This window comes from Coenobita brevimanus, chromosome 50 (genome assembly GCF_032717465.1).
Source record: "Coenobita brevimanus isolate Jiangsu-jjx chromosome 50, ASM3271746v2, whole genome shotgun sequence".
In the NCBI taxonomy this organism is placed as follows: Eukaryota; Metazoa; Arthropoda; class Malacostraca; order Decapoda; family Coenobitidae; genus Coenobita; species Coenobita brevimanus.
Window position 1 is genome coordinate 37,718,427 of NC_137003.1, and position 17,432 is coordinate 37,735,858.

At 41.5% G+C, this 17,432-nt stretch overlaps 1 protein-coding gene across 1 annotated transcript in view; it reads left to right on the plus strand.

Moving 5' to 3' along the window:
* LOC145399739 (synaptotagmin-4-like) overlaps positions 1 to 17,432 on the plus strand; it is a 91,187-nt gene that overhangs the window by 66,647 nt on the left and 7,108 nt on the right. The window contains exons 3-7 of the mRNA XM_080272287.1: positions 7,167 to 7,291; positions 8,137 to 8,324; positions 11,904 to 12,120; positions 12,457 to 12,609; positions 15,778 to 15,901. Of these exons, the coding sequence (XP_080128413.1) occupies positions 7,167 to 7,291; positions 8,137 to 8,324; positions 11,904 to 12,120; positions 12,457 to 12,609; positions 15,778 to 15,901 (807 nt within the window). The remainder of the gene's footprint in view (positions 1 to 7,166; positions 7,292 to 8,136; positions 8,325 to 11,903; positions 12,121 to 12,456; positions 12,610 to 15,777; positions 15,902 to 17,432) is intronic.

Sequence of the window (17,432 nt, forward strand, 5' to 3'; positions counted from 1 at the left end):
ATATGCAACAGCAGTTGCAAAAAAAAAAAAAAAAAAAAAAAAAAAAAAAAAGCATAGTCAAACGATGAAGATTAACATTACAAATAGAAAAAATAACAAGGCTACCGTATTGGTTATCTCAGGATGCGGTGGTGGTCATGATTTAGTCATTTTACTTTAACCTGGTTCAGATTTTTGTCATTTTGCAGCTTATTTCACGCAGCTCAATGGCAGCTCAGACGATACTCTGGCTTTACATCCCATTCAGAGCACTATTTCATAATTAGCATCAGATTCCAGTATTAATCTATCGCAAAAACTCAGTATTCAATGTGAAGAGATGGCAGTATAAGGCCAGGTCAGCAAAAAAACGGTACAGTTGGTGATGATGATGACAGAAGTTGTGGTGGTGACAGCAGCAGTGCTGATGCACATGGTTTCTCTGACTGCATTCTGATTGGCTGGGACACTACTGTACATAATACGTTTTCCACAGCGATGTATTTTGCAGCAGCCAATTACACTGTAATGTCCTCTCTCTCTCTCTCTCTCTCTCTCTCTCTCTCTCTCTCTCTCTCTCTCTCTCTCTCTCTCTCTCTCTCTCTCTCTCTCTCTCTCATAGTCTGTATCAATAACATACAGGTGGATATTAACTCTCTCATGACCCGAACACATTTAGTATTACATTTCAGCTAATGCCACATTAGTATCATATTTCAGCTAATGCCAGATGACTGTTCAACTGAGCTGTTCTTCCCACATTTATTGAACAAAATATACTACCAACACTGTTGCCGTATCTTTATATTTTACGGGGTACACAGTACTCAGCACTGCATAATCTAATAGTTATCCCTAGTTTCAAAGTACTGAATTGTATTAGTTTGTAAGATCCTGATTTATTTTTTTTTTTAAATCTGCCAAACGTACGCAGAAACATATTCGTATTTTCTGTTTAGTTCTTGATGCACCAGACGATTTTACTCAGCTTTACGATACCCCCATGTAGTGGATGGGTTATGTAGGCTACCTATACCTAACCCCTCTGGCTCGAAAAATCTCGCTCAAACTTCAATAAATCGTCTGGTGGTTGCAAGAATAAAATGTATAAAGAAAATACGTCATCGGAGTAAACAGATTAATAGTGCCAATCAGTGACTTGACTATTTTTTCAGCATAATGGCCAAACAAACACTGGTAGTGCTGGTGGAGGCAAATGGGCCAATTAGCCACGTTAATGATGCACTATTTACTGGCTTCATTAATCCTGCACAATAACACACGGCTACGGAACTAACTTAATTCATTCAGTCCCATGATGTACTCTTTATTTTACTTTCGTTACCGTATCTCCACACGATTTTAGTCAAATTAATCCTAACGTGGTGAAAGAATTAACGACGGCTTCATCCAACCCAAGGGTCGGGGAACAGTGATAAATTACCCCAAGTGGGGTAAATCTAAACATTTGGGGGTAATGCGTGCGGCATGAGAGGTAATGCGTGCGGTATATTACTGATTTTTCACATAAATGATGCAAGTTCTGGTGAACAATATGTAAAACCATGTATCATGATATCTGTTGCTTAGCCGCCGTACCACTGACAGATGTGTACACAGTGGTGGCTACCTTTTTTTTTTTTTTTTTTTTTTTTTTTTTTTAAGTCGGGGGGTTATTTCATTTTACTCAAATAATTGGGTAATATCCTAAAATATTCCCCGACCCTTGATCTAACCCCTTCCCTTCGGGAGTAGCCTCCTAAGCAATGATAAAACATTATATCGGTAGAAGAGTAAAATGCAAAATAAAGTCATCGTGTTGATAAGGTAAAACTGGAGAATAAACAGGGAAATATATGCTAATGCTTCAGCATTGTCTGTATCCCCAACACTAAGTAAAATTAACATACTGTAATCAGCAGTATGCCTGTCAAAGGGTGCAATCCGCCACGGTGGTTCAGTGGTTACCACGTTGGTTTCCCGAGTTGCGTGTGTCCATGTCTGGGGTTCGAAACACAAATCCTGACACACATTCAAACTGGGTTGTAGTAGTGCGTCCCTTCACATGCGATTATTACACTCTATCGGTTCAGTATGCTATGTATAAAATGACATATACAAACATAACCAGTTTGATACTGTCTTCCGCATTCACATGCACCGGTTGCACTGCTGACAACACATTCTGACTCGTACTTGGTCAGCATGGGGAAGGATTCATTCTGGTTATTACTCTCCTTTTCAGTAGGAGGTCCGGCCCCTCCGTGGACGGCATGCGGACCAATACAGAAACACCGAATAGACGACCCAGACAATCCCTTCACTAAGACAGTCTTCCCTTCAGACGGAACTGAATCATCTGATGTTGACTAAACTATAACGAGAGATGCTGTGGTGTGGAAGGGGTTAAGGGACACTGTTTAGAACCACTTCAGTACCAGTGATCACCCCTCACTTCAAACCTGCATAACTGTGTGGCGATAGCAAGAACTAACCCCTTCAGCCTGATGACTCATTTTCAAGTTATTCTTTCTATCTCCTGGCGGATTTATTCAGCCAAGGAATAACCTCTCCTAATGAGTCAATCAAGGTTGTTAGCAAACCCTTCCAGATCAACTAGCTTTCCCCAAGCTGAATAAATCATCTGAAGGTAGTAATAATAAAGTATATACAGGTAGTATGTCATCAGATTAAAAGGGTTCAACAGCAAGATGCCATCGTACTAATGAGGTTCAGTTCATGTTCAGGGCTGTTGGATGGCCACGAACTGCGACTATAATGGAAAAAATATATATATTCTGTGTGAAAAGGCTCATGAGACAACCTTGATAAAACTATGCTTTTAAACCAGCCATTTCACAGTAATGACGTCCATACATTCTGTCATTATATGAAAACAGTTTTAATATTGTCGCGTGGCGTGAAATGATCATTAGCTGCCAAATTTACGCACAGCTGGAGTGGCAAACTGAAGCAGTTGTTTTTTAAAACAACTAAATCCGCCCGGCTTATTAAAAAAAAAAAAAAATCATGGGATATTTATTACACTCGGATACACTCATCCAATAAAGCGAATGCGGTAGTCTAGACCTTCCCTAGTAACAACAAATTACAGTATTACTGATGACACACATCTGATAATGTCTAGGAACAGCCACACCTTTTGACACTTTTGATACTCCTATAACAGCGTATCAATGGAAGTGAGGGAGAAAAAAGTGTCGACAAACCCAGGTTTTTGACGAAAATATCTGAGGCGTCGATAATGATACAACATGTGTGACCTTCCTATATCGCTGTTGACTGCACACTGTACTTTGGGACGCAGGCTTATCACATCTCATAGTTCTAGGGGTTCCATAAATGATCTACGGGAGCACTGATGATGATGGAACATGCATGACGTTCCCAGCTGCACTCTGTAACATGGGATGCAGGCCGATCACACATACAGCTATTATTACAGGTGTTCCGTAAAAAATCAGTGGCTTATTTACACCTTGATTCACTCAGTTCTAATAATACGGCCCAAAATCTTTAGTTGTGTCAGATGCTTTGGAGTAGACGGTAGGGTAGGGTGGGGTATAAAGCCCCCCTTAAGGCAAAAGGCCTGCTGCATTTAAGCTATTTGAGCTATTCATCTGACACCGGTTTTGCTAGAAACCTTAGTTAATGGACTACCATTGCTGAGATTTTTATTCATCTATTACTATTTTGTAGGGGTGAAATTGTGTATTACAATGGAAAAAAGAAAAGGGCCTTTTACCCCAGGCCAGGGGTAAAAGGCCCAGGGGGTGGGCTTTTTACCCTATACTAGGAATTATATTAGGTATCAATAAAACAATACTTTATATACTGAATTTCTATATCTATTTTGTTGTGAGACGTAGAAGATAATATTTAGTGCCCAAACAATTAGAAAATCATTCATTTTGAAATAAAATTAAAGCTCTTAGGTTCTTCTAAACAGTATGAAAGCAAAAACCTTCTCTATGTGAAAGAAAATGATTTTGTATGAGCCTTGGAGAAACATTCTTTGTTGCATCCGAACTGATCCTTACTCTCTACAAATATTTTTCAAATACTGAGCCTACTTAATAACAGAGAAATGGCCTTCTCTTAAAATATTTTTCAATTACTTACTGATACCAAATAAATGAGCAAACTGAATTGTAGTTTCCGTTTTATAAAAAACATGTAATTAAGGAAAATTGTATTTCTAAATCTCTGCTAGGACTTTACATAATCAACATAATAACTTAACATTATCAATTTTCGTCAGATTCACAGTTGTGACAAACATACCAATCAAAGCCAGGTGTGCAGTCTTCATGTGACCACTTCTTGCATGAATTACACCGCACCCACTTTTCAGAGGGTCTGCTGCTACCATAAGGTGCTCCACATACTAAGCAAGGCCATTCTTCATCATCAGAAGAAACTGGGCTTGGAATTTTCTTCCTTTTCTTTGGTGCTTTTCCTTTAGCTGAGGTTTAGAAGTTGCATTCTTATCAAGCAGTTGTTTTTTGTAAGGTGATGATGTTATGACCTCAGAATTCTGTGTTTTCCTTTTCCTAGCTCGCTTCTCACTTGGTTTGGGGGGGCTACAAAGACTTGTAAGTAACCTCCTGGCTTCACCGTCTTTGGACGTTCCAGCTTGAGGCTCTTGTGTGTTGGAATCACAGGGATCATTAAGTGATACATCACCAATGTTACTGCTAGTAGGAATGTCTTCCACATCTTGATTCTCATTTGGAGGATCATTATTGTTATTCTTGTCTTTGCTAGCAGCAGTGGGTGGTGGTTCTTCTGTTAACTGTGCTGCTACGAAGTCCTCATCTGTAAACACATCATCATTAAATGGCCAGATGCCTGTTGCTCTAAAACCATTAATGGCCTTGTCAATAGTGGCTGTCTTCATGTATGCAGTGCCAAATATTTCTGCCACATTAAATTGGGAAATGCACTTGCCAGCATTTGCAAGCATCCAGTTGTCTGCTGCTCTGTTGTAGGAAGCCTTTAATGACTTGAAATATGATACATCAAGAGGCTGCATCTTGTGAGTACAGTGAGGCGGCAGAGTTATCAAACCTATGCCATTTTCTCTTGCAAAGTCAATGGCAGCTGGAGTTTTGTGACTGTGGTGCCCATCTAGAATTATAATGTGCCTGTCATCTTGAGTTGGTTTTGCATGGGTAACAAAATGTTGCAGCCATTGTAAGAAACAATCATCATCAGACCATCCATTAGCAGTGCATCTTGGAAATAGATCCAGGTGGGCAACCAGTCATTAAAAGTGGTGTCATCCTTTTACGGGCAAATACAAACATTGGGGGAATATATGCTCCAGCTGCATTAACTGCACAAAGAACGGATGTTGTCTGTCCACGTTCAGCACTAGTTATACGTCCAATTGATTTTGCTCCTTTTGTTGCCACAATGTTACATGGATTCTGCACATTCTTTATACCTGTCTCATCCATATTCCACACCTGTCTTGGACTGTAGTTACCCTTCGATAATTCATCACGATAAACTTTGAAGAATTGGCGAACCTGAGGACGATTAAATCCTACCGCTCGTGCCATACTAGTAGCCTCTGGTTTCCTGAGTGATAGTGTTGGATTTCTTTGGAGAAATCCTGCTAGCCAATCTTTTCCTGCCATCTTTGAAGTCTTACAAAATCGATGGTCGATCTTCATTTTTTCAGCAAAATCAAAAGCAAGCCGCCGTACATCAATAGGTGTGAGGCCAAACAGAGCCTTTTCCATTGCAAGGATATGAGAAACTAACATAGCCTCAAGATTTTCATCAAAGTCTGGTCTGAAACGACCTAGCAGTGCTGCCCCAGGATTCTTGACTTTCCCATCCCGATGTCGTCTAAGAGTTTTGCAAGGGATGCCATAATTTTTGGAAACAGTTTTTAGTGGTGTTCCATCCCGAATTGCTTGCAACGCATCCTGTAGAACTCTGGTCCCATACGAAGCACGGTTTGTCTTCCTTTGGTATACACGTGGCATCTCTTACCTGAAGCACAAAAAAAAAAAAAAAAAAAAAAAAACTATAGTTTATTTAAGCTGAAGAAAATAGACAACAAGCATATAAGTTATCATACAATAATCTGTAATACGGAACATAGTATAGTAAAACCAATAAAGCAAGTAATTATAAACACCCAATACTAATGAGGGTTAAAAACCCCCACGTGGGGTAAAAAGCCCCCTAGTGGGCTTCTTGACCCACAACACAGTAGGCCTTTTACCCCAAACGCCATATTGGTGTAAACGAAACACCACAACTAAACAGCACTATATTCAATTGTGAATTGCACTGCAAAGCAATCTTACGTTCCTAACCTCTCTATCTATACCCACAATGTTAATATTGCATGCAAAGCATATGCACAAGATATCACAAACATATCCCTATACTTACATGAAATGTGGTCAAAGGAGAAAAACACGTGCTGCTTCCTTCCCCGGTCATCTGCTACTGATTTGTTAGTATAGGGAAATGCCACCAGATGGTGTTGATCCCTTGATCAGCTGACTAGGATGAATAAGTAGATAATAGAGGAGGAACAAGGGGGGGGCCTTTTACCTCACATGGGCCTTTTACCCCACTCTACCCTAATGTTAAGTTCTGGAAATCGCCCCCCCCCCTTTTGCCATTTTTTTTTTTTTAATGCCGGTTTTATTTTCGCACAACGCTATGCTTGCTACCTACATTGCTTACATCTCTCATACTGGCAAAATTGTAAACAGGTAAACTAATTTCACATAGCCCACCGTACCTTCCCAGCAGATCCTTTAAATACACACAATGCTATGACTGCTAATGAATTCCTTAAATCTAATATACCCCACAAAACTTAACCCTAGAGCACTAACTATCACACCTAGCCCACCGCACCTTTCTGGTAGATCGTTTACAGCTAATGACCACAATAATTACCCTAAAACAGAACTTTCCTAGCTATAATCTTTGCCACCGCCATAAATTCCCAGCCCTACCCCTAAGCTGATACTAAGATAAATTTGATTTCTTTTAGTCTAAACTGAAAAACATAGTCAGGAGGTGGCAAGAATAAATTAATAAAGTATCCACCTGCTATCTGTTGTACCAAATCCGTGCCCCTGCCTTGTTTACTTGTGTCCCTGTGACGTGTGTGTGTGGGGCTGTTGCAGGGAAATCCCCGACGGGCGGGAAGAGTCCACCGGGGTTGAGGTCACCCACAGCCGGGCCGCCGCCGCCAGGAGGACTCATCTGTACCTGCCCATCACCACGACTAGCTAGCTCACCCGCTCACCAGGTACTGCATCATATTACTTCTATATACTGTACACTTCAGCCGTTCACCAGGTACCGTATCATATTACTTTTCTCATTATACATACAATTCAGTCGCTCACCACGAACTATTCGGTTTTACCACTCTCATTACTAAAACACTTGGGCCACACATCAGGTACTGTACCATATTACCTTTGCCACTATATACATACTTCAGCAGTTTACCAGGTACTGTCCCATATTACCTCTCTCATTATAAACACACCGGCCGTTCACCAAGTACTCTGTTATACTCCCTGTTTCACTTGATATACATTTAGGCATCTCACCAGGTATTGTTCCATATTACTTCTGCCATTTTTTAGACACTTCGGCCGCACATAAGGTACTGTGCCATAATACTTCTTTGATCATGTCCACATTTATAAATACCTACCAGCGACCACCACCAGGAATCAGTCCACCGTGTGTAAACATGAGGCAGTTTTATTTTAGTTACTCTGCACCTGAATGATATTACCTTTGTCGTTGTATTTACACTCTGGCCGCTCAGTAAATACTATATCAAACTCACACTCTCATTCTGTCCATATATACAACTGTCTGGCAGTGACTATCAACAGCAGGCAGTCCACGGCAAGTACCGGTAAATTTGAAACATTTATATTTCCTTCAACATTTAACACTCGAGTCGGCGTCTCACAACCGTTTCATACATAACTCTTTCCCCCCCGGAAAAATCACCTCTCTCTCTCTCTCTCTCTCTCTCTCTCTCTCTCTCTCTCTCTCTCTCTCTCTCTCTCTCTCTCTCTCTCTCTCTCTCTCTCTCTCTCTCTCTCTCTCTCACCATAGCCTCCTCCCCAGACCCCGACCTGCACCTGCCCGTCCCGTTCTCGGCCAACAAAGGGCATCGAGGACACGGAGCAGGTGAACTACGAGAATGAGAAGGACAAGCCCAGCACCCCCTCCAAGGAAGAGCTCGAGCTGAATGAGCGGAATCTCACCAAGGAGGCTGGACCAACCCGACTCGGCAAGCTCCACTTTAAGCTCAGGCAAGCTCACTAAAATATCATTTTGTTTCACTTACTTCATATCAACTTTAATTAACCTAATATCTCGTCATATCATATCATCCCACTAACCTCATATCTCACTAACCTCATGTCATCCCACTAGCCTCATATCATCCCACTAACCTCATATCTCACTAACCTCATATTCCACTAACCTCACATCTCACTAGTCTCATATCATCTCTCTAACTTCATATCATCCCACTAACATTCAGCGGTTCCCAAACCTCAGGTCGCGACCCAAATGAGGGTGGCGCGAAGGTCTTTGGAGTTACAGTAATACATTTTCTGAAAATTTCACAAAATGTTTCGCTAAATACATAAATATATGGAATAACGGTAACCCTTGAATGCTTTGTTTTCAAGAACTTCTGGATGACCAGGTTCACACCTCAAGTAATCTACTGGCCTGATATGTGATACATCAATAGTATGTGTAAAAAAAAAAAAAATTCATACATATAACAATCTGCGCTTGTCAAGTAGAATGCATTCACAAGTACTACATACACTATATTAGGGGGGGAAACAAGTTTTGAGAAATTTAGTTCGGTATTTGGCCCACTAGTAATGCTATATTTACTGAGTCTGCAGCTCACAGCACTGGACTACTGCTGGTACCAAAAAACGACATATACCAATATATTACTTGTACAACATTTAAAACCAGTAAAACGTCTCTGTCAGTGAGGTACGAGCAAGGCCATTTAAAGCTGAAAGCACTGAAATGTCTCCTTACATCCCGAGGATGCCTACCAAGTTTCATGCCTTTCCGACAAACTCTGGCCTGTCGCCCTCTTCTGAAGATTTTAGATACGTTGCACTTGGCGCGTGTCACGTGCCACGAGCACCGCTGGTGTGTGATGAAACCTGTCAAAAACAAATCTTAAAGAACTGGGCTATCATATGGTGCAAACCACTCAGTGACCGGCACGTAGTTGCTGAGATATAAGTTTCTCAAAAGCATTACTGTCGGGCCGAGTTAGGCTGGGCCGGGTAGGGCCGCTCATATGTAAGGAAATGCCACTACTTGACGAGACTCTTGATTTAAAAAAAAAAAAAAAGTATTAAGATTTCCATCAGTCTTTCATAAAATTAGGGTGACACGAGGTCTCAATTCGCAGTGGTGGATTTCTAAACTGACCTTCTTGTTAAATTTTCACGACTGACTAAACAAAGCCTTTGGCTACTGATCAGTTGTGTCCCGTAATGGCTTCGGTGAGGCGGCTGAACGACTACCAACTCACTGTAGCCTCTCTGTCTTTTGCAACATTCGTGCGGTACCTTACGTTGGAGAATCGCAAAGAACCCACAACTAAAATATGCCTATGTTTATGAAGCACTATCGACAATTATATAGGACAGAATGATGTATGTAAACTGCAAGATGCTTTTTTTCTACACCGTGGTTATTTTATTTATTTATTTTATTTATTTATTTTTTGCTCATCCTGCATCATATTTCGGTGTAGACCGACGCTACTATAAACCTATATTGGTCAGCTGACACTTTTTCCCACATAAATAACACACTGCATGTACAAAATGACTAATATAATGATATGACAGAGATCAAGTTAACGGACACTCCACAGACATTGAATGACATGGGTAATTACAACTGGCGTCTCGAAAACCGAAATATGATTTTAGATTCTATGTTTGGAATATGGCAATGCATGTGTAAGTAGTAAATTGTTCTACGAACTGTATACTGTAAATGGAGATACATTAGTACATCACAAACCACACACTGACATTTTCCAGCATAAAAGTTACATGTATAATATGAAACGACTAACAGAAATAGAAGTGAACTATAACTAGGTATTTCGATGGAAATATCTGCAGTCGCATTACGGAAGGTTAACTAACTTATATAGATACGCTATCAACAGCAATTATCACATCAGTTTGCATACCATCATTCGAGGGGATAATGCCGTCTAACTGTATTCAATACTGGAATGAATACTTCATTTCAAAGTATTTCTTTCCTATATCATTTACTGGATGAAAGTGTGTCGGTCCAGTATTTAGGATTGTTCATTCATACTGTAAATGCTAATTATTTGCTTTCGCTGCTTACCTTACCAATACATCACCTCCATGGAAAACAGTCTACTCAAACCAAAGTGCGGTGTGGCCACATTAACACTGTTTCTTTAATGGCGCACGTGGATCTCACTGTATGGAGACTGGCCAGTAATTCCCTACCCAGACCACATTCGTTCCCGAGTTGTGTTTAAGAACGAAAGAGTGAGATATGGGCGGTGAGTGCCTGATTCAAGACACCATCTAAATTTACCATCTGGCGGGCGGGGGCACGTTGGGATTGACAGGAATGATGTGTGTGAGGTAACTGGTGAATAACGCGAATGGCGAGTGATTACTGAAGAGCCCACAGTATCCCACCAACAGATCTACGGTAATCCGCAGGACTCCAAGATCATTACCGTTTACTGGCATTAAGGAAGACAGGAACATACATACTATACTCGTACATTATATACCTGACAATTAGGAAACCCGGAAAAAAAAATATTATTATTATTATTATTATTATTATTATTATTATTATTATTATTATTATTATCATCATCATCATCATTGTTATCGCTGTTGTTGTTCTTGTTACCGGGCATTATTATTATTTTGAAGAACACTTGGGAGCAATTCAGAGTGGTTCAAAGCCTTGCACAGGGCAAAAGGGTGTGTGTGTGTGTGTGTGTGTGTATATACATACATACATACATACATACACATATATATATATATATATATATATATATATATATAGCCTATACCTTTATATAATGAGCAAAACCTAATTTTACTTGAGCTGTACGACGCCAGACAGAGGCCTAGCCTATGAGAGTAGCACATGTTTACTAGCTTAACGTTTTTCTTGAAATGGAAGAAAATCGCTTAAACCTTCAACATGTCCATACCATTCAAACTAAAACTCTCATTTTCATTGGGTACTCTACTTCCACCCGATCTTTTGTCCACCACCACCCCATCTCGTTCTGCCTACCCTACTTCTCCCATACCGAATTTTCGATCGAAGTATCCTGCACAGAGTCAATGTCGTCTTTACAAAGTGCACTCCTCACTACTCCATCACAAACCATCATCCATGCCTATACCTTGCCCATTCTTCTATTCCCATCTAACCTATTTTTTTTGCTTCCCATTGAATATTCAATTTATCAAACACCAGTGAACCGACAAACCTGGGAAATGGCTAATGGCATCAGATTCCGATTAGCCATACATTACACTGAGGTATTACTCTGGATGTCATATTAGGTCATTTCAATAATTGTCCTGATAGTTTTGCCGCCTAACATTTATGTCGTCACAGCGCAGATCCGCGTTCAACGAACGTGCGTGTTCACCATTCAAGTATAGTGACAATTACAATTACAGTGTAGTGTTAGAATTCATTAGCTAAAACAAATTACCCCATCTGGTGCTTAGGTTGGGATCAAAGTTGCCGCAGTTATGATTTAATGCAAGAGCAAGTAAGAACATGGTCATATTTTTCTTGTGCAGGTATAACTTCGACAAGAATGCCCTGGTAGTGACCATCGTAAAGTGCACAGACCTGCCTGTCAAGGAGCCCGGCGTGGCCTGCTGCGACCCCTACGTGAAACTGCAGCTGCTGCCGGAGAAGCAACACAAGGTGAAGACACGTGTCCTCCGCAAGACACAGTCACCACTTTATGACGAGGACTTCACATTTTACGGCATCAACTACTCACAGCTTCAGGTAACCCATTTCACTCATGTTTGTAACTTTTTGGTGTGGGCAAACAGAGTCTTGCGTTAGAATTCGTGGTCAGTGTTGCAGCACCTCTTCGCAAATTTTTAGCAATGTAAGGCCGAGGTTGCTTCTTAGTTACTTCTGATACACTTGAACACGGGCAGACAAACTATCAAAGTTTAGTTGTATAAGCTGCATGTGGTTAAGCTGATTACGAAAAATTTACCCTAATACAGGATACACTAGCTATCAAACTTACTGGACTTTCTGTGGTTTTCTTTAGTGCTTCTGATACACTAATGTGTTGTCGTGGTGTAATAAGTATGTTTGTTCCCCCGTCAGAGCATCACCCTGCACTTTGTGGTTCTGAGCTTCGATCGTTACTCTCGTGATGACATCATCGGGGAGGTGGTGGCGCCGCTGGCACAGCTCGACCTTACCAACACGGAAACCACACTCTCCCTCACCCGTGAGATCAGTCCACGTTCACTAAAGGTCACTACCATTCAGCCCATGCAGTAATGAGTCCACTTGCATTAACATTACCGACATTAACTGTTGATGTTAATCTTTTGTTCTTCACAACATTCATGCAAATACACAGCTCATTATCCGCTATAGCTACTACATGTTATTCAAATTAATTTTTGAAATCAGTTAAGAATGAGGTATGTGAATTATTCTTTACTTCAGCCTCAATTTTTAAAATCTGTCGGGACACTGTACTGACATACCTACAGTATGTGAACAATTATCTAATGACAAATAAAGCAACTACCCAGTGACTCATGAAGATGCTGTACACTCACTCATGACGATAATGTACCAAGGAGGGATGTGGTAAGAAAAATCACTTCTTAATTACTTTGTTAATTGTACGCATTTTGTATACCACTTTCTGGCACCTCTTGCTTCATGATTTATTTTCAATAATGCACCTCAATGTTTTCTTTCATGTTAGTCATTTATTTTTTATAATGGCATTCATTGTGTAGGCTACGAGCATATAGCACACAACATAATATCAACTTGCAATATTCAAGAATTAACTGAACGATGTTTCAGAAGCAAACTGACTCTGTTGTAATTAAAATTATCTTTTGCACGAACAAAACGTAGGAAAATTCTGCACATTCCTTCCCCTGCCCGTTTAACAAAAACAAATCATAGTTATCTATCTATCTATTGCCAGACGCCGTAATCCCGTAAGAGGGGGCCACAAACAAACCGCCTCCAAGTCGCCCGGTCCCCCTTCATTTCACTGCCCTGCTCCCAGCTCAGACCCCCCTCTCTCATATACCTCTCCACTCCATCCCCCCTTCTCATCCTTGGCCTCCCCTTCCCTCTCCCCCCTTCCACATCACTAACATACACTATTCTGTTAGCCTCTCCCGCTCCATCCTGTCCACATGGCCAAACCACCTCAATGTACTTCTCCTAACGCTTTCTGTCATATCCACATCCACACCGAAAGCTCCTTTACTTCATTTGTCAGTCTGTCTCTCCGTGTAACCACACAGGCTCCTCTCAAATATCTCAATTCCACTGCTCTCACTCTTGATTTGTGTCCCTCCAACAAGGTGAAACCTTCCCTTCCATACGTTAGAGTTGGTATCACAATTCCGTACTGTCATGCAGCGAATTTTTTACTTCCGTGCTCACTTCCCTGTTTCTTATCACTACTTTCAAAGAGCCAGCAACCTTTCTTCCTTGATGTACCTTTTCAAGCACTTCACCCTCCAAACTTCCATCCTTACTCATCACACTACCCAAGTACTTAAACGTACTCACATTTTCCATTTCCTCATCATCCAACATCACTGTACAATGCATCCAGTGACTTCATTTCTCTCGAAGACCATAATTTTACTCTTCCCTACATTCACCTGTAGATTCCGTTTCTTACACACTTTTCCAAACTCATTCACGAAGCCTTCCAGGTCTCCTTCGTCTTCACTTAAAAATACATTTCATTTGAACACCACAGTACAGGGAGTTTCCCAACGTTGCCCCCTCTCTTTAAAGCAGCTCCAACATCCACTGCCCGACCTTGTATCTCTTTCATAACCCCATCCATATACAGACTGAACACCCATGGAGACATGACACATCCTTGTTTCAATCCAACATTCAAACAGAAAAATTCACTCAATTCACTATCCACATGCTCTGCAGCCTCAGCTCCCTCACAAATACTCTTCATGGCATTCAACAACTTCCCATTCACTCTATTTATTCTTAATATTTTCCACATTCCTTGTCTATCCACCCTGTCATATGCTTTCTCCAAATCCATGAAGGCCACATACAATTTCTTTCCCTTCTCTAGAAACTTTTCCACTAAAGACATAAGCATGAATATCTGATCTACACAACCTCTTCCTTTCCTAAAACCTTTCTGTTCTTCACCGACTAAATCCTCTGTTATTTCCCTAACTCTGTCAGTAAGTATCCTACCATACACTTTTCTTATTACATTAAGAAGACAGATGCCCCACACACTTCTTTTTCCCCTTTTCCTTTGTACAGAGGAATAATTATACCTGACTTCTAATCCTCCGGGACTCTACCTTCCTCCCAGGCCAATCTGCACATCTTCCATATCCATTCTACTATTATCTCTCCCCCATGTTTCAGCATTTCACCACACACTCCATCAATTCCTGGGGCTTTCCCTAATTTTACTTTCTTCATTGCATCCACTATTTCCATCCTACTGATTTCTTCCTCTCTTCTCACCTCCTTCCTCCAGCTATTCTCCAACCACTTATCCTCGCATCACTTTCATCCTCTATGTTTAACAGTTCTTGAAAGAGTTCTCCCGCTTCACTAGCAATCTACCATTTATATCTTTCACTCCCCAACGAACTTCTGTATCACCCTGTCTAACTCTCTTTACCTCTTTCCAGAATGTTTTCTTACATTCCCTCCACTTTACACTCAAATGCCTTCCAAACTCCACATCCACTCTCTTCTTATTCTCTCTTACCAATCATTTCACCCCTCTCTTCCTATCTACATATAACTCTCTCTTCCGTCTCTCACCTTCCTCCACGACCAAGCTTTCCCATCCACTCACTACATGCTTTCTTTTGCGCCACAGCTTGTCTCACCTCTTTATTCCACCATACAGTTCCTTGCACCCCTCTTTCGTCTTCTCTTCACCCCACATACCACCTCACATGCTGCACATATTTCTTCTGTAAATATCTTGCACACACCTTCACCTGCCCCATCTGCTCCAAATCAGATTTACCCAATCGCTCCTCCACTTCTCTATTATATTCTGCCTTTTTTCCATCCTCTCGCAACCTCTCTACCCTCCTTGTACGGACTACTTCTTCCTTTCTCTCCTTCTATTCCTCCACTGCATTTGAACCTTGACTTTAGCCACCACCACATGGTGTCAGAAAGTCCGCTTCCCCAACCTCATTATGCTCTTGCATCCATTACACACCTTCTCATTCTGTCATCCACACACACACAATCAATCATTGCCTTCCGTTCCTTCAGTTCACGGTCATAACTACAGTAGGGAATTAGCTAACTGTGCCAGTAAACCTCAGCTCTGTTTAGCAAGAGGTGGTAAGAGAGCCTCTTACACCACTATAAAATAGTTCCATGGTTACAGCAGGTGGTGATGTGTAGGCGGTTTACCCACAGATCCGTTCGCAGGGCCGCGGGGAGCTGCTGGTGTCCCTGTGTCACCAACCCGCCGCCAACCGCCTCACCGTAGTCGTGCTCAAGGCTCGCAACCTACCCAAGATGGACATCACGGGGCTTTCAGGTTGGTTACACTCCCACAGTGCTCTCATGCCTGTTACACTCATATTCTCTGGTCAGTTACACTCCCACGGCACTCCCATGGCTGTTACACTTACACCTCTCAAGTTGGTTATACTTCCATGACTCTCATTTCTGTTACACTTCTCAGCTCGGCCAAGTCGCACGCCCATGGAACTCAGAGGGTCGGTTAGGTACATTCTGAATTACCAGCTCGGTTACATCCTCACAGGACTCTGAGACTCGTTCCAGTCCAACAGGAGTGTGAGTTCAGTTTTCCGTCAGGCTGGTTACTCTCAGAACTCATATGTCCATTACACTCCCACTCATTTTGGTCACACTCACAACGAACCCACAGATCAGTTACACTAACACGGAATTCTCACGCCTGTTTACCAATATAGAACTTTCAAGTCGATTATACGGTACCTCCACCGAACTTTCCCCTTGGGTACACTTCCATGGAATTTTCGGGTCAGTTACACATCCACAGAACTCTCAGATCAGTTACAATTCCATGGGACTCTCAGGTCGGTTACTCTTCCCCGGAGCACTCAGATGGGGTACACTTCCACGGAACTCTAAGTTAGTTACACTTCCACAGAACTTTTATGTTGGTCACACTTCCATAGAACTCTCAGGTCACTTACACTTCCACAGAACTCTTATGTTGGTTGCACTTCCACAGAACTCCACAGAACTCTCAGATCGGTTACACTTTCACGGGACTCTTTGATCGGCTACACTTCCACGAAACTGGTTGGTTACACTCCACACCTCACTTCACCATACCAGAACAACTGACTCCCACAGCTAATCAAAATCTCCTTCACCAGATATCTTCCGGCAGCTCTAAAATTCTGGGCTTAACAGTAGAAATTAGAGGTAGACGGTTTTTAAAAATACCTACTGAATCTGTCTGTTGACTATCCCTGTGCTCTTCCTTCATTTTCTGGAAAACGGGGCATTTATCGGATTTTACCGCTTAGCACTTTAGGGTTCAGTTCGTGTACTATTCTCACCGTGTGTGTGTGTGAGGGGGGGCTTAGATAAGGGCGTAAAAACAGCTGCCAAATGCAAGACAGATGAGCAGGACATCATGCTTACTACGGCAATAAGAGTATTAATATACGGGATAATGACACAAAGTGACCTTTAATATGACTAGCCTACTCAGTCAGCTTGCCAATATTTGTTGGTGAAAAGGAAGATTAGGTTTAGACTACAAAAGCTCATGCACATCTAAAAAATCTGGGCAGAGAAACTGGTTAACTACTTGGCATCGTCCCATTTGTTCTTTCGGAAAACGTATTTTAAATTATAGTTATATTTTGTTATTTACGGTACTATTAGGGTGTGCCCGATTACGAAGAATCAGTAGTCGAGCCTGAGTTACATGGCCTCTATCAGCAGCAGTAATACACAGCCCCTACCAGTGGCAGTATTATACCCAGTTCTCACTGGTTTATGTGAAAAGGACAACTACCATCAAAATTTTCGTGTCGCCCGTGCAATGTCTCCTCTTACACGCTGAC